The sequence below is a fragment of the Pyrenophora tritici-repentis genome, chromosome 1 (assembly GCF_003171515.1).
Source record: "Pyrenophora tritici-repentis strain M4 chromosome 1, whole genome shotgun sequence".
Classification (NCBI taxonomy): Eukaryota; Fungi; Ascomycota; class Dothideomycetes; order Pleosporales; family Pleosporaceae; genus Pyrenophora; species Pyrenophora tritici-repentis.
Genome location: NC_089390.1, coordinates 9,828,585 through 9,845,937, shown reverse-complemented (window position 1 = coordinate 9,845,937; position 17,353 = coordinate 9,828,585). Strand labels below are relative to the sequence as shown.

At 51.1% G+C, this 17,353-nt stretch overlaps 6 protein-coding genes across 6 annotated transcripts; 5 read left to right on the top strand and 1 right to left on the bottom strand.

The window, feature by feature from the left end:
* Positions 1 to 44: 44 nt before the first annotated feature.
* Positions 45 to 1,625, top strand: PtrM4_037960 (leupeptin-inactivating enzyme 1 precursor; the record flags this gene model as incomplete). The annotated part of the gene is made up of 3 exons (XM_001942377.1): positions 45 to 154; positions 202 to 1,387; positions 1,455 to 1,625. The coding sequence occupies 3 exons, from the start codon at positions 45 to 47 to the stop codon at positions 1,623 to 1,625; spliced, it is 1,467 nt and encodes a 488-aa protein (XP_001942412.1).
* A 1,085-nt stretch (positions 1,626 to 2,710) lies between these two features.
* On the bottom strand, positions 2,711 to 3,632 carry PtrM4_037950 (Dimer-Tnp-hAT domain containing protein; the record flags this gene model as incomplete). Its single annotated transcript, XM_066104246.1, has 3 exons — positions 2,711 to 3,084; positions 3,137 to 3,476; positions 3,522 to 3,632. 3 exons carry the CDS (start codon positions 3,630 to 3,632, stop codon positions 2,711 to 2,713), a joined length of 825 nt encoding a protein of 274 aa, XP_065966448.1.
* Positions 3,633 to 4,142: 510 nt separating this feature from the next.
* On the top strand, positions 4,143 to 4,715 carry PtrM4_037940 (HHT1, Histones H3 and H4; the record flags this gene model as incomplete). The annotated part of the gene is made up of 3 exons (XM_066104245.1): positions 4,143 to 4,332; positions 4,381 to 4,563; positions 4,612 to 4,715. 3 exons carry the CDS (start codon positions 4,143 to 4,145, stop codon positions 4,713 to 4,715), a joined length of 477 nt encoding a protein of 158 aa, XP_065966447.1.
* A 1,675-nt stretch (positions 4,716 to 6,390) lies between these two features.
* Positions 6,391 to 8,922, top strand: PtrM4_037930 (Dimer-Tnp-hAT domain containing protein; the record flags this gene model as incomplete). Its single annotated transcript, XM_066104244.1, has 1 exon — positions 6,391 to 8,922. The coding sequence occupies one exon, from the start codon at positions 6,391 to 6,393 to the stop codon at positions 8,920 to 8,922; it is 2,532 nt and encodes an 843-aa protein (XP_065966446.1).
* A 1,006-nt stretch (positions 8,923 to 9,928) lies between these two features.
* Positions 9,929 to 10,903, top strand: PtrM4_037920 (Aes, Esterase-lipase; the record flags this gene model as incomplete). Its single annotated transcript, XM_001939546.2, has 2 exons — positions 9,929 to 10,861; positions 10,898 to 10,903. 2 exons carry the CDS (start codon positions 9,929 to 9,931, stop codon positions 10,901 to 10,903), a joined length of 939 nt encoding a protein of 312 aa, XP_001939581.2.
* Positions 10,904 to 11,508: 605 nt separating this feature from the next.
* Positions 11,509 to 17,153, top strand: PtrM4_037910 (uncharacterized protein; the record flags this gene model as incomplete). The annotated part of the gene is made up of 4 exons (XM_066104243.1): positions 11,509 to 11,940; positions 12,416 to 13,340; positions 13,493 to 15,599; positions 15,647 to 17,153. 4 exons carry the CDS (start codon positions 11,509 to 11,511, stop codon positions 17,151 to 17,153), a joined length of 4,971 nt encoding a protein of 1,656 aa, XP_065966445.1.
* Between the last annotated feature and the right edge of the window lie 200 nt (positions 17,154 to 17,353).

Genomic DNA, 17,353 nt, shown 5'->3' with positions numbered 1-17,353 from the left:
CTTGAAGGTCCAGATACTCGAGACTATCTTTCAGAAAAGTCAAGATGAAGATTTCAAGTGGTCTCGCCCTTGCAGGTGCTGCGCAAACATGGGCGGCTGTTACCCCAAGGCCTATGGTGTCTGAAGCCATCCAGGCTGAGATCAAGACGGAGAAGTAAGCCCGTGGTTCGGAATGATACCACATCTTATTAACTTTTCCAGGCTCATGGGCAACCTCGAAGCTTTTGACGACATAGCCAAAGCAAATGGTGGAAACCGAGCTTTCGGTCTGCCTGGTTATGCAGCATCTGTCGACTACATGCTGGCAAAAACCCAAAACACGCATTTCAAGACATGGACACAGGACTTCCCCGCCCTGTTCAACCAAATCAGCTCCATCTCATTCAGTGTGAGCAACACTTCATACCGCGTCATCGGGTTATCCTACTCGCCATCCACAACATCAGAAGGCTTGACTCTCCCGCTCGTCCTAGGTGCCTCGGGCCCAGAAGGTTGCACCAACGAAGCCTACGAGAACCTCGACGTTGCCGGCAAGATCGTCCTCGTACAACGAGGATCCTGTCCCGACGGAACCACACTGGCCGGACGCATGAAGCCCGCCGCAGCCGCTGGCGCCTCCGCAGTCATCATCTACGCCAGCGACACAGCAAACGTAACCGGCGGCACGCTCTCCAACCCCAACCCAGCCTACGTATCAACCGGCTACATCAACCTCTCCGACGCGGAACCTCTCGTCGCCCGCCTCCAAGCCGGCGAAGCCGTAACCGCCTACTTCCAGCAAACGCAAACCGTCGAAACCCGTATCACGCAAAACGTCTTCACCGAGACAAAAGACGGCGACCCCACAAACGTAATCATGCTCGGCGCCCACCTCGACAGCGTGCAAGCCGGCGCAGGCATCAACGACGACGGCAGCGGCAGCACGCTCATCCTCGAAATCGCAAAGGCCCTCCGCCGCTTCAACGTCAAAAACAAGGTCCGCTTCGCGTGGTGGGGCGCCGAAGAAAACGGCCTGCTAGGTTCGAAATACTACACGCAAAACCTGCTCCCTAGCGAGGCAAACAACATCCTAACCTATCTCAACTTCGACATGGTGTCGCGCGGTTACTTTGGCGTGTTTGATGGCGACGGTAGCTCGTTCAATCTCTCTGGTGCAGCTGGCTCAGCGGCGATTGAACAGTTATTCGTTAAGCACTTCGAAAAGGAAGGTGTACCAGTTACACCCGCGAGGTTCACCGGTGGCAGCGATTACCAGAGTTTCATGAACATTGGTAAACCCGTTGGTGGACTACATACCGGTACGGGGGTAGCGCAGGACCCATGTTATCACCAAGCTTGCGATACCATTGATAACCCGAACCCGGAGACGTTGACGATTAATGCAAAGGTAACATCTTCTCGGCTGCGGCACACTTGACTTAAAGGGGATAATTTTGCTAACGAGAGTGTTACAGGCTGCGGCGCATGTGCTTTCTATCCTGGCTATGAGGGGAGAAGAGATTATTCCCAAGAGCCCGGTTAATACGAGTATGGTTACGAAGAGTGGGATTATGGGTGTTGAGACTGTTTGGACGGTGCCGGAGGAGGGGGAGATGCATCTTGCGACTTGTGGACATGATGTTTAAGGAGGGTGTTGGGCTGGTGAGGAGGGTGCTAGAGGAGGGGGAGATGTTTCTTATGACTTGTAAATATAATATCTAAGAAAGTTATTTTAGCCTTCTCTTAGGTAGGGGGGGGGGGGGGAGAGAAGAGGAGAGAGAGAGGAGAAAAAAGAAGAGAAAAGACAGAAAAAAAAGAGAAAGAGTATTAACGACCCTGGTTATTAATGTAGATACGTCCTCCAGAAGCAGACTTGTCAACAAACAAAACAAAATAGGATTTTGAGCCTATCCTGACTTGATTGGAAGATTGGCGATCGCGCGTCCTGTATTGATTGTTTAGTGTTAAGTTTTAGGTAATCCTGATTGAAGATTAATTAATTCCTAGTGTTTTAATTGCAATCGCGACTGTAATTATATACAAATTATTAGCTAGTGTAATCCCACTCGCATACCTTGTAGACGTCGTTAATCTTCTTATCTAAAATCAGCGCCTCTGCGTTAGCTTAGTTTTAAGGTGTCAGATAATAGCACTGTTGAAGATGAGAGCGTACAGACGCTGGTGTGATGGTTTTGGGCCGTTGCCCCGCACAGGCCACCTGCCAGATGCCTTAGCGTTGTTTTGATGTTCGCGCACGAGCCACCTGTTTGGTGGCCCATGCACACCCCCACTTAGATATATTCCGCGCAGAGCTTCTTACAAGCTCTGCACTGCAATTACTTTGTAATTCAACACAGTTTCAAATACCTGACCTATGTGAGACCCTTACAGCTGGGTTAGACTAGCGCGACCTGGCATCTGTGAGAGCCAATCGGATCACAGGAAGGCTTGGCTACGCTGGCAAATGGGTTGGGTATACCCAGTCTTGGGTTGGGGTTGGGTTGGGGTCGCACAGACCATGGGTTAGGGTTGGGTTGGGGTCGCACAGACCATGGGTTAGGGCTGGGCTGGGGTCGCACAGACCAAGTGGTAGGGTTGGGCTTGGGTTGGGTTGGGTTGGGTTGGGGTTGGGTTATATTTTTTGGGTACTTTAACGGAACAACACTTAATTAAGATAATGTGTACACGTTGATGATATATTAGATACATAAAACGAGATATATTAACACAGCTAATTATCACGGTAGCGCTGAGGACGCTGGCGCTTTCGAGGTGGCAATTGACGCTCCTCCTGGACCTCTTCCTCCGACTCTTCTTCTGTAGTCTGGTTCTCCTCATCTATATCGAAGGTATGCTCTAACGAGGCTGGAAGCTCAAAAAGATCATTAACCTCGTCAATTGGCTCTCCATCCTCCCCTAATTGAGCAACTAGGTAGTCTAGACCCTGTTCTTCCTCTTGAGATATTGTATCCTTAAGAACCATTATCTGCTGTATTGTCCGGGCAGATAGTCGGTGCCTCCGACTACCAATAACATCCTTAGCAACATTGAAAACTCTTTCAACCCCAACCTGAGCAATTGGTATTGCTAGTATATCCTTCGCCACTTGGGATAGTCTATTAGCAGATGTCTATGATAAACAGCTGTGATAACTTACCAGACTTTTTCTGGGTAAACCGCTTCTCTGAAAGTATATCCCACTCTTTCTCTAGCAGCTTAGCCTGTCTAGCACTATTTGCTAATTTATACTTAGGCTGTTGCAAAAGCGATTTCTTCAGTTGGTACTTCGCGGAGCGGTCGGCTGTTCTAACGCTTTCAAGTACCTTCTCCTCTTTATCGAAAAGAGCTTTGCGTTCACGTTGAGCAATAGCACGGGCGCTACCACTCAGAGAGCCAGTATAGGGGACGCTCAAATTGATAGGTCGGCCTTTTCGTGAACCCCCACTACCTCTTTGATCTAAGATACCGTCAATCTCGTCAGCTTCACACGCAAATCCCTGCTTATATTAGCATAAGCTGTGATAAATGGCTGTGATTATTACATCGGTAAGCTGCTCCCACTCATCTTGTTCGAACCCAGGCGGAGGTTCAAGTTTGATGGCTGGAACTAGGCCTTCAGGTACGTCGCCGACTTGCTCTTTCGCGACAGGCATGGCGGGGACTGTGATAATGCGCTGTTGTAAATGGGGTGTTTTCAATGTAGTAAAGAGAGTTATTAGGTGTTGGGAGTTACTGGGCGTCAGGGGCTGGAGAAATGGGTAGACAGCATTATGCTCACCTAGAAATGGTCCGTGCGCTGCTGCCTGCGCTAGCGCGAAAACGCGGAAATTACCCAAAATGATCAACACATCGATGATTCCTTCATTTTTGGGCTGTACGCATGCGCGAGCTCGGCGTTTATCACAGCAGTTTAACACGTTTGTATGATATGCTCGCTACTGATTTTGCAACAGAAATGGTTGTATGCGATCGTGAAACAGCAAATTACGTCATGCAGTCCGTGCGCTGCTGCCTTTACTAGTGCGGAAATCGGGAAATTGCCGTCGCCCAAACTTTCCAGCTACCTAACTCTTTCAGCCTACTACTTTCTTAATTGTCGACCACATTTATCACAGTAATTAATCACATACGTCGCCTACGTTCATCATCTACTCTACTACGCAATGGCAAGGACAAAACCACGGCCTAAGGTCACCGGTAAAGCCGGCCGGGGTGGTCCTGATGGCAAGACAGTTACTGGCGGCAAGCCGGCTCAGAAGGCCCTTGCTAGTAAGGCTAGACGTCAAGTAGCAGGAAAGTCTACGCGAAAGGCACCTGTAGCTGTTAAGAAGAAGCGCAAGTTTAAGGCAGGCAGTAGGTTATCACAGTCGTTTATCACAGCTATTTTCTAATTTAGCTTAGCTGTCGCATTACGGGAAATCAAGAGATACCAGAGAGGTTTTGAACTACTCTTGCGAAAACTCCCCTTTTCCCGCGTAGTGCGCGAATTTGCACAGGTGCACAAGGCCGATATCCGCTTTCAACGATCTGCAATCGAAGCTCTTCAGGAAGCTACAGAAGCTTTCTTAGTTGGTTATTTTGAGGGTATAGTCTATCTACCCTATACTATTTTTCATTTAATAACTTTTATAGACTGCAACATCAATGCTATTCACGCAAAGAGGGTTACTATTCAAGAGAAGGATTCTCAATTGGCTAGGCGCTACTTTGCGCGCGAGTTACTAGCTTTTCTCTAGATTATAAGATATATCTAGATACACGTGCTTAAATGCTAGCTGGCGAAGCCTCTGTATATTATAAATGAAACTAGTTAATGCTACACTGTGTTAATCTACTGTGATACTATATAAACTTTTCTTTTATTGAAATCTATATTATACATCTTGCAATTTTTTTACTATAACCCAACCCTAACCCATGGTCCGTGCGACCCCAACCCAACCCCAACCCAACCCTAAGCTTGGCGCTGACAAATGGGTTGGGGTTGGGTTGGGGTCGCAAAATTTCTAACCCAACCCCAACCACACCCCGACCCATTTGCCAGCGTAGGCTTGGCACCCCCTAGGTGTGCCCACAACCGTAGACAGAACCAAGACACAATTGTCAGATATTCACTCTCATCTGGAATACTGATGAAATAGGTAATAATGGTGATGATATTGATGATTGATTGTGTTTGTTCTGTCTACGGTTGTGGGCACACCTAGGGGGTGCCAAGCCTTCCTGTGATCCGATTGGCTCTCACAGATGCCAGGTCGCGCTAGTCTAACCCAGCGTCTGTACGCTCTCATCTTCAACAGTGCTATTATCTAACAACAATCAATAATCAACATCATCACCATTCATTACCTATTTCATCAGTATTCCAGATGAGAGTGAATATCTGACAATGGTACTCAGGTGCTCCTATTTGTCAGATTGAGGCGAGGTTTTGCTCCATGATCGAGCCGATGGTGGTTGGGGAAGGACATGAGACCCCCAAACCAGGGCTAGCGCCGGGACTTAGCACTGCCAAGCCCGAGGCGAGGCCACCTCCCACAGACAGAGCCGTAGACAGACACAGAGAATACACACTTGATCCCATCCATAAAAATCTGACACTATTCTTTGGGTGTTGGCAGTGTGTGCAGTCTGGTAGGGTAATTTCCGCCAGTTAAAAAGACTCTATCTAGGTTCCGGGTTGTAGGGCTGTGGATGTGTTAAGCAATAAAGTAGAGCTGTTGTTCTAGGGCTAGTAGGCCTAGGGCGTTAGCGTTGAAGCTAGGGGAGGAGGTGTAGAGGTAGTAAATGAGCGAGGGACTGATGACATAGATATAAGCGGCTAAAGGCCGCCTAGTACTGTGTTTTGTAATGCTAAAACTAAAATTATCGCTAGCAGATTATTGTGAAGTACTTAGTAAGCTCTAAGAGTGACTCGAAGTGTTTAGGCTTAGTAAGTAGAGCCTTGAGGTACCTAACGGCCTCTTTTATATTGCTTAGGGGCATACTTGTCAACGAGCGAGCCGGCTCGCTCAGCTCGCTCGGCTTGGACGTTTTGACCAAGCCGAATGAGCTGAGCGCGCAGTGCGCGCTTGCAAGCCGAGCGAGCTTAGGGATAGGCGCTCGCTCAGTCAGCTTGCTTAGCTTGGTTGGATGGGGCGGTTGGAAACTTGGGGCTGAAGGACTTGGTGGAGGGGCAATCTCACGATGATTTTTAGGTGTAGTGCGTAAGTTCGAAACCTAGTTATAACCTAAAATACACTCTTTTTTGCTATATTTCTAGCAAATAAGCTACTAAATTTCCGGCTAACGGCCTGGCAACAATATTCTCCTTCTGCGACACTTCACTTACTACTTATCACCCACCACACTCACCTATACTCCATCAACGCGTCTCTATTTGCAGCTATTATCTACCTCGCCGTTGCTATAATGCCAGCAAAAAGAACACGCGTTAATGCTCTAGAAATCGCGACAACTTCGAAGCGCCCTAGAGTCGCAGCGCGTCATCGCGGGACTGCCAGCCAACCTGTGCTAGTCGATACTCGGCCATTCTCACCATCTCCACCTCCTCCACCGCTGTCGCCGCGTCAAGCTCTCGTCGCCGCGCCACAAGCACCAAATTTTGAAGCGACCCTCCGAGAGTCGCGCGCCGAAGAGACAATCATCCCACCACCTGAGGGCAGCGAGCATGCCACTGTTGCAGCTTCAGGAGCAGCTAGCGAGGCTGTCGACGAGGGTTTCGTATGGGTAGAGGACAAATACGACGGCTTTAATTGGAGTCGCTACCCAAAGCACTGCAAGCCGCCCACATCACTTTCGAACCGAGCAAGCTGGGTATACAGCCATGGCTATCGCATCGCCTTGCGCAGCAACGTCGCAAAAGTCACGTGGATCTGCCACTATTGCTATAAGCACAAGTTCACTACTGTTGGCCGTGGCATACATGACGTCTCGCAGTCTCCATCAGCGCCAGCACGTCATCTCGGAGAAGACAAGAAAGGTCATGGCTTGAAGCCTCCAAGTAAGCGCACTACCGTCGCTCCTCGGAAAGAAACTCTCCTCGAACGCGCCCTTCAGAAGGGCTGCTCTCAGGCTGTTGCCAACGAGCTTACCAACTTCAATATACAAGAGTTTAGGCTTGCGGCCGTCACCTGGCTCGTCGAAAACAACCTCCCACTCTCACAATTCGAATCATCGTCTTTTCGCAATATGATACAATTAGCTAGCGTAGAGGCAGAACGAGCCCTGTGGGCATCTCATAACAGCGTCTCACGATACGTTATACGCCTGTACAACTACCTGTTACCAAAGGTTGTCGCAAGCCTTTCAGAATCAATGAGCAAAGTCCATATAAGCTTTGACGGATGGACGACAAAAGGTGGCAAGCGCGGTTACTTAGGTATCGTCGCCCACTACGTTGATAGCTCTGGCGAGCTCAGGGACTTGCCTATTGCGCTCCCACAACTGACAGGTGCCCACACCGGCGAGGCCATGGCTGAGGTCGTGATGGCAATATTCAAGCAGTTCGAAATCACTGTGGGCAAGCTCGGTTACTTCGTCCTCGACAACGCACATAACAACAACACCACGATCAACACTCTCGCCTTGCAGATGGGCTTCAGCGCTACCGAGCGTCGCCTTCGCTGCGGTCCTCATACGCTTAATCTCATTGGCCAGATGCTACTCTGGGGTGAGGAGAAAGAGTCCTACGACAACGAGGAGACTGAGCGCGTGAACGAAGCTGAGAACATGGCTACTTGGCGAGGCGATGGACCATTGGGAGTGCTTCTCGCGGTTATCAACTACATCAAAACACCACAACAGTACGCTCTTTTTGAGAAGTATCAGAAGCTCGCTATTAGGGACCAGCCTGTCAACGCGCCAACAGAACAGCACAAAATCAAGGAGCCCGTCAAGCCAGTTGTTACTCGCTGGAACTCTTACGTTTCGTGTTTTGAGCGCGCTGTTGAGTTGCAATTAGCGGTTAATGGGTACGCCAACTACCATATTCAGAAGATTGAAACTGAAGACGCGTACGCCCGAAGTCGTAACAACAAGCTGCCTGCAGCGCCGGATTGGATGAGGTCCGATGGGATCAATGCCCATGACTGGCAGGTGATTGCTGAGTATATTGATGTGCTCAGGCCACTGAAACAAGCTACAAAACGGCTTGAAGGCCGCGGCAAAAGCGGTGCTTTTGGAGCAATCGCTGAGGTTATTCCAGTATTTGAATACTTACTTGGAGTCTATGAGGACCGCTTGCAAAGCTATGAAGACGTCATTCACGATGAGCATACAGAGTCACCCGAAGACCACCTTGCTATCAACCTCCGCGCTGCCCTAGTTAAAGCCCGCGAGTACTACAACAAGCTCGACCTCTCGCCAGCTTACTATGCTGCTACAATCCTTCATCCTCGCTACAAAAGCTACCTTGACGCAGCGTGGGCGGATAAGCCTGATTGGCTAGAGAGCAGCAACCGCAAGTTTCAACATTTGTGGGCGGAGTACAAAAGCTTACCGAAGCCGCGCTTACGCCCCAAAGTCAGGCACAATGATATAGACGACGCTATCAACAGCTTTATTGAGCCTGCAGGGCTTACGGAGAACGAGGAGGATGAATATGAGGCTTGGAAACGCAGCGAACCGATCGCTAGCGAGGGCGTCGACCCTATAAAATACTGGGTAGGACTCCGCGATCGCTACCCCAGCCTTAGCAAATTTGCTATCGACATGCTATCAATCCCAGGCTCAAGCTGTGAGTGTGAGCGCTTATTCAGCGAGCTGGGTGACCTCCTCGAGCCCCGTCGGCGCAGCATTTCTCCGCAACTTCTAGCAGCAATACAGTGCGATCGACGATGGATAAGAGCTGGATTTGGCAGTGGTGAGGTGCCTGTAAAGGAGGCTATCAGCGATGAGGAGATGGACGCGAAATACGGTGTACATAAGTGGGATATTAGCTGAGAAACTCAACACCAAGGTTTCTATATAACTTTCCTAATCGGGACTGAGCCCATCAAGCCGAGCGAGCTGACAGCCCTGTTTCAGCCAATCCGAGCGAGCCGAGCGAGCTGCTGGCCTCCGCTCAATTGGCTGAGCAAGCCAATTGGCTGAGCTCGCTCAGCTTGCTCATTGACATCTGTGGTTGACCTCAGATGCCTGGTAAGTTGATGGTTCGGATTCGGAAGGCATTGTGTTTGATTCCGTATTCTAGACAATATCGCTCAAACCCAGTGTCGGCATACACACGGTGTGTCGCCTAATAAGGCCCAATGTACCGCCTCGATCCTACTTCGGCCCAACTCGGACCCAACGTTATGTATACCTTCGTAGCCCCCACATTCGTAGAATCATCATACACCAGAATACCAATACACAAGATTACCTTAGCTACTGTTATTCACCGTACGATCGTACAAGGCCTTCCAACACCCAGCCTAATATAAACCATTTCAAGATCAACCTCATCTAACCACCCAAGTAATCGGCCCGACAGCAGCTACCTCGGCACATAATATATCTTACCGACCCGGGTCTTTCGCCTTCCGCTTGCCGGAGCGCCATACACCTTGGTACCCCGCAAGGAATCTTGGTACCCCGCAAGGAATCTTGATGTTCCGAGAAATCTACCTATATACCCCAGGCACTAGGACGCGTGTGTTACCCGTGCCACGTAACCTCTGCTCAGCTCGGGGGGCGGGTAACTCACTGTTGCTGTACTAGTACGGTATCCATGGATTCAAGTAGACGGACCCGATCGAGCCGGCGTAGATATGGGTTGAGGTGTAGCCAGCCAAATTGAAACATAGCCTTTTGGTTCCTTCCAAGGTTTGCAACCGAGAATCGACGATAGAGAAATCCTCCCTTATTCTTTGAGAGTGTTCTTAAAACATCGTTACATTCCATCATACCTATCCACCCACGATTAAACCACCCTTTATTCAATATCTCCGTGATAAGGGCCAAAGTCATGGTTCTCAACATTGACCAGGAATTCCTTGCTGCAGTATCGCCGATGCTGGGCACGCTTGCCGGAGTACAGAAACCAGGACTACATGACGTCAAGGGTCGAAGAGAGTTCTTCGCCAGGATGAACTCGAACCGCAATCCACAGGTTGCTAAGGGTGTCGAGTTGAAGATATACCACATCCCAACCCCCGATGGCTACCAGCTCCCAATCTACCATTTCAGAGTACACCCCAAAGAAGAAGCAACAAAAAACCCTGCAGTTTTCCATATTCATGGAGGCGGCCTCATCTCCATCAGCGCTGCAGATGTGGTCGATGGCGTTTCTGAGCAAGTTCTTCTTACTGGAGTGCAGGTGTTCTCTGTTGACTACCGGCTTGCACCAGAGAACCCATATCCGACGCCTCTGGAAGATTGCTGGACTGGATTGACTTGGATGTTCGCCCAAGCCGAAAAGTTCAATCTTGACACAACGTCCATTGCGGTGATGGGTGAGAGTGCCGGTGGAAACCTCTCTGCAGCGCTTACACTGCTGGCTCGAGACCGACAAATGACGCCGCCATTCTCTCGACAAATTCTGATCTACCCAATGCTGGACGATCGAAACACGCTTAAGGCGATTGGTCAAATACCTATCTGGGACGAAATCGACAATCTCACAGGATGGACAGCCTACCTTGGACGTGAGCCAGGCGGCAGCGATGTGCCAATGTTTGCTGCTCCCGCTCGGGTCGAGAATGTAGACGGGTTACCACCACTCTATATAGAAGTTAGCCAGCTTGATTTGTACCTGTTCGAGGATTTAGAGTATGCCAGCAAGTTTTTGCGCGCTGGAATTGAAACGGAGCTGCACGTTTACCCGGGTGTGCCACATGGATTCGATGGGGTTGCACCCAGCCACACGATGTCCAAGTTGGCAAAGGAAAATCGTTTGAGGGTGATTAGAAAATTGTATCGTAGTTCTGACAACTAGCACTAAGCGCATGTCATGTGTTATAGTCAAACTTCGCTCACACTGTTCACGAGACAATCCTGCAATGAATAGTTGATGGCTGAGTTCCGCAACTATCTGTGACGGTTCATGGGGTAAGGACATCCTAGGTGCCACGTGTTGGCGAGATGGTTCTTCCTCTTACTGATAAGCACCTTCTACACCTATCCATGTCACAGATACGTCATGTAAACAGACTAGTATGATGGCCCCATAAAAGGCCATCACCACAGCAGAACAGAACAAGACATCAGGAAATGCATAGCAACTTTCTCTCACTGCTTGTACTGTTACAAGTTGAGGCTCAACACCAGAAGAAATCTATCCAACAAGCTCAACAACGCAAGTATAAAGCCTCACAAGTACTCTCACCAAGTAACAAGCGTCAAAAACGCGCTGGCGCTGCTCACGCTAGTGTTCAAGCTGGAGATGAGCCATCTGCTGCTCCACCCAGAGTTACACACCGAACACCAACTTTTAAGGAATTTGGGACCCTTATAAAATTATACGATTTTTACATCATTTTAACGGCACGGCGGCCTGTAACTACCTCAGCTAAATAACCGCTTTCTGCTCTCGCGGAGGTGGTTAGAATGGCTAATGTAGAAACTCCAGAGAGGGCGCCACGGAGTGCCCAACCCCCCCATACACGATCAGAGGAGCCTGAGAGCCCTATTAATACTGACCTGCGCGGCAACAAGAGGAGGCAGCGAGCACATACTCGTGCTGAACCTTCTATCGGTAGCACTGCGCCCACCTCCTACAATCAAGCTGTCTCTGAAGCGGTCCGCCAGCGGATTCAGGCAGCCCAAAAAGCTACAAACCTCCACCACTCCATCATAACGGATCTAGCGACAGCTGTCGACAGATGCCTTGGGAAGTACACCGACCCAGACGGAGCCCGTGTGGCTAAGGACCTTCAACAGAAGGTGCTAAGGGCTATTAACACCTCCCTAATCACGCCCCTAATCACGCCCCCAAACTCAGGGAGCGACTCTGACACTACGCACCGCTCCTGGGCGGACGTAGCTAGGACCCTGAAAAATCCAACCCCCCAGCAAGGGGGGCCGCTACGACGAAAGCGGCCACGGCTGCCCCAAAGCAGCTAGCTCAAACTCCTAGGCGACCTCTAAACACTGACAACCGTATCCTTATAGCGGTTGGAGCGGAGGCTCGGCTCCAACGGGCATCACCATTTGCGGCCCGCATGGCTATTGTAAAGGCGATTAAGGAAATTACCCCCTCCGACATACCTACGGCAAAACATATCAAGACTGGCTGGGCGATTACGCCCCGCAACGACAAAATCAAGGCCCTGCTTATGGGGCAGGAGTAGACTCCGCAACAATCAATTCAATCCGGTCACTCTCCTAGACCCACTTACCTATCTAGGTAGGGCTTAAACTCCTATAGGTAACTACTAGGCTTAAAGCGGTAATCAATCAATCCAATCTGAACCTTCTAGGACCCACTTAATTGATTGTTGCGGACTGTGGGCAGGAGAATCGCGAACTCATGATCCGAGCGGTAGAGGGCGAGAGCGCAAGACTACCTGAACGATGGGTGAACTATGCAGTCCAGGGCGTAGAAAGCTCATACCGCACTATCACAGGGGAAAGTATACCCACCACAATAGACGATATAGTCAGCGAAGCTCTGTCCCAGACAGGGATCGAACCGGCGAGCTGCCGGCCCTCCAGACATGGACCCACGGAGGGAAGGACAACCTGGATTATATCTTTCACCAGACCCGTACGATCGTTTCGCCTATTTGGGACGGGCGACTACGCGCACGAGATAAAGAAGAACTCACCTGCAATGCTGCACGACCCAGGCTGCCTAGGGTACTGCAAAACCAGCCGCTGCACAAGGCCAGCCCGCTGCACGACATGCAGCAAAACAACGGCAACTCACCAGGGACCACACGGAGAACAATGCAAAGACACACCAAAGTGCGCCAACTGCCACGGCCCATTTCCAGCAACCCACGACAAGTGCCCAGCAGCCCCAACGAGGGCGAACGGCCGACTCATCCAACCCACAAAGGGGGAACTAAAAGTCATTAGGGAGGCGGGTGACCGTGCTTCTGAGGCAATGCAGCCAGCTAGAGGAAGACAGACAGGCAGCACGGTCGAAACCTCCATTGAAATCACGGACGGCGACATAGCTAATACTACTGAGCCTGTGGGAACACCTACGGACGCAAGTAAAAGAAGCCGACAAGACGTAAACAACCTAAACACAGCCACTGTTAGAGAGCCCGCAACCACCCTAGGGACTAGGAGGTCTAAGAGAACAGCTGCAACTACGCAAGACCTCAACCTAGCGCGAATGTCTGCTAGAAGCGTGCAGCCTAGCACCGCTGACCAAGACCCTAATACGTCATCGTCTGAGCACGCTGACACTGAAATGAGCCTCGGATCTAGTGCGTAATGAGGGCACAACCCGCAAATTCACCCGGCGAAACCACGCCACACCGACACAGACAAATGCAGGTATGCTGGGTGAATGTGGCCAGAAGCTCGCCTTGCCACATTACAGCCTTAGAACGTGCATGGGAAGCAGACATAGACATAGTATGCATCCAAGAACCCTTTACTCTCACTGGAACCCGGACCTCTACACACCCAGGATTCCATATGATATCGCCAGTGATAAGCTGGAACAACCCCACAACGTGGGGAACTGACCGACCACGGGTGCTCACCTATACCCGTAAGAGCCCAAATATAAGGGCTACTCTTATACACCCACGCATCAGCCGGGATGTGCTATGGATCGAGGCCAACGGCTACCGCATATTGAATGTTTATAGGCAGCCACAGAATGACTCGACATTTCAATACCTCACAGCTTTAACGCCACCCCGTAACTGCCTTGTAGGGGGTGACTTAAACGCCCGCCATGAACTTTTTGAGCCCGGCTCCACGTCGGCCAATAGGGGGGCAGAGATCGCCCGCTGGGCCACTCAGAACGACATACCCTACATCGGCGAGGCAGGTAACCCAACACATCGGGCGGGACACGTGCTAGACGTATCCTTCTCAAATATACCCTTCGCTAGAACGACAGTCCGCGAAGATATGTATACAGGGTCAGACCATTTCACCCTAGTGACTGTCCTTCCAAGCCGAGGGAGAGCGGTGCTAGAACAGCATCACTACCGGGTCCACGAGAGAAACATAGATAGGTTTGCCGGGCTAGTTCAACTCTACACAGTAGGCGTACAGCCAATTAGCAATAGCGCCCCAGCGGACGTAATCGACGCAAGCATAGCTAGAATCACCCAAGCTATAGGAGATGCAATGCACGCGGCGGGAACACCAAATAGAGAAAAAGGCCACTCCGCCCCATGGTGGACAGAGGACTGTAGAGTGGCGTATAAGCGGCATATCCAGGAAAAGTCGGACTATGGCCAATCCCCCTCAGAAGCCACCCGTGCGTTCCTAGCTACGGTACGAAAAGCCAAGAGAACGTACTGGCAGCAGCGCATAGACGGCTGTAATAACGACAAAGATCTATACAAGCTAGTAGGCTGGCATAAACTATCATTCGACCAACGGGACACCCCACTTGTAATCGAAGGTAGGACAATCACAGCACCACTCGAGAAAGCTGAGGCACTTAGAGAGGCAATCCTCGACCGTTTTTCGGCGGAGGACGACCTCCTAGAACCACCGCCTCTTGACAACGACCCGCAAACCACGCCACTACCATGGGACACATACATATCGATGGAGGAGACTGAACGCTACGTGATTGGAGTATCTAGCACCTCCCCAGGACCCGATCAGGTGACCGTCCGACTCCTAAAGGCATGCTGGGAACACATTAGACACCTAGTGCTAGGCATCTACCGGGCGTGCATGGAACAAGGCCACTACCCAGCCGCCTGGAAGACGGTAGAAGTGGCCATGATACCCAAAGTCGGGAAGAAGGATAAGTCCTCACCCAGATCAATGAGACCAATTGCCCTATCGTCCTGTCTAGGGAAGGGACTCGAGCGTATCATAGCAAGGCGCATAGCACACACAGCTATGGCTTTTGACATCCTAAGCCCACAGCACGGTGGAGCGCTGCCAAAACGCTCTGCGATGGACCTGGCGACCGCATTCACACACGACGTGGAGATGGCTTGGTCAAGACACGAGCATGTCTCTATGCTCACGTTAGACGTCCAAGGGGCGTTTGACGCGCTACTGAAAAACAGGCTACTACACCGAATGCGGCAACAAGGGTGGCCACCCCTACTCCGGAAATTTATCCAGAACTTCCTGTCGGAAAGGAGGGTGCGAGTACGCCTAGGCAATGTCACTACACCTGTACATCGAGTGGCCTGCGGCACCCCGCAGGGATCGCCGCTATCACCGGTCCTATACACCCTATACCTAGCTGAACTACTCAACCAGGACCGAAAACTCCGGTTCGGGTATGCCGACGACATCAACCTATACCGGGTCTCCCACTCTTTAGACGAGAACGTCGCACTGCTAGCAGAGGACCTCAAATCTATCAATGAATGGGGAGCTGCGAACAAGATCACGTTTGCACCAGAGAAACGGGAGCTGATCCACCTCACGCGCCAGAAAGGACTACATGCGCCGCCAATCCAATTGGAAGATCAAACAATTCACCCTATAGCCCCTGCGCAGGGGGAAGCCAGACAGCGCTGCGCTGGCTTGGGGTGTGGTTTGATAGGAGACTAACTTTCAAGAAGCACGTCGCGGAAAGGGCGGCGCAAGCCAGGAAAGTAGCGAACCACCTCCGGAGCCTCGCCAACACAGCCCACGGCCCTCCAGCAGGATCGCTACGCAAGGCAGCCATAACATGTATCCTGCCCATACTACTATACGGAGCCGAAACATGGTACGAGGGCAGGACGAAGAACCCACGAATTGCAAGGGTTTCCCGTAAACCCACGGTCAGCACTAGGGTAGGCTGGCACCTAACCACGATAGATCAGGCACTAGTAGCAGCCACGAAGGCAATCCTCCCTGCGTGGAGGACAACACCAAACGCAGTACTGCTAAGAGAAGCTGCGATGCCGTCGGCACAGGTGGCGCTGGAGGAGGCTAAGCTCCGCTTTGCGGTTCACCTACGCACGATAGACGACAAGCACCCACTTACTAATAGAACTACACTGCCACTAGTCATACGAGGACGCGCAGCGGGCAACCGACGGATACCAAGATCGAAGGTTCAGCGCGTAGCACAACTGCTACCCGCCACACCCCGAAACGTCCTAGCCAGCCCTCACTTTTCATACGGGTCGAGGCAGGACCCAACGCAAGGGCAAGGAAAGGACATTGCTGCCCAGAATTTCACCATCTGGTGGGAGTCTCTTGGACAAGAGACAATCACTGTCTTCTCAGACGGGTCTGAACAACAAATCAACGGTACAAGGGTGGTCACTTACGGGTACGCTATATACCAGGGCCAGGCCGCCGTGGCGACTGGACAAGGCTCACTAAATGCCCTTAGCCACGTCTTCGATGCGGAGGCTATAGGCGCGTGCAGAGGACTCAAACACGCACTACAACTCTCACTGCCTAGCCAGAGGGAGATCGTACTCTGCATAGACAGCACTTCGGTAATATGGGGCATACGCGGAGCCGCCCCTGCCTCCTCCCAATGGGCGTTCCTCCAAATTCATGGAGCTATGGAGGCCTACAGCGTGAAAACGCGGTGGGCGCCGGGACACATGAAGATTGTTGGAAACGAGCTCGCCGACCAGCTGGCTGACAGCGAGGCCAAAGACCCGCACCAGCCATACGGCATGGCCGCCTCCCCCACAAGATCCGGTATACGAACAGTAGGCCGCCGCCTCCTCGAACATACAAGGGACACTTGGTGGCAGGATAAGAGCAGTAGGCTATCAGCATGGTACACGCAATGGCAGCTGCCATACGATACTAGGCGCACGCCCGCAGCGCTATGGCTACCCCGAAGGATACTCGCGAAAGTCCTTATGATACGCTCAACGCATGGCGACTTTGAATGGTACCACCGAAAATTCAACCACGAGGATACCTCGAAATGCCTATGCGGCAGGCCCAAGACGCCAGAACACCTAGTGTTCTGCAAGAGAGCCACAACACACTTCAAGAAGTGGCCTCTACGCCCCATCGTGCCCCCTCGCACAAGACAGGAAGGCCTAGCGTACCTCGCGCAATTAATAGACCAGCCACAAGAGTTCGAGACCTTCGTTAAGGTAACGAACTCCTTCTATAACGAGTGATTTCTATTTTTGAATTTCACAAAGACCCGCTGAATTCCTTGGCATTATTCAGTGTAGGATTCGCAGACTTTCCAAAAAGCAAGTTGACTTGGATTACTTGCTTGACTTGCTTGGTTTAAACCAAGCAAGCAAGTCAAGTAAGAGCTGGGCAGCTAAGCAAGCAAGTCAAGTCAAGATACTTTGCTTGCTTGGCTTACTTG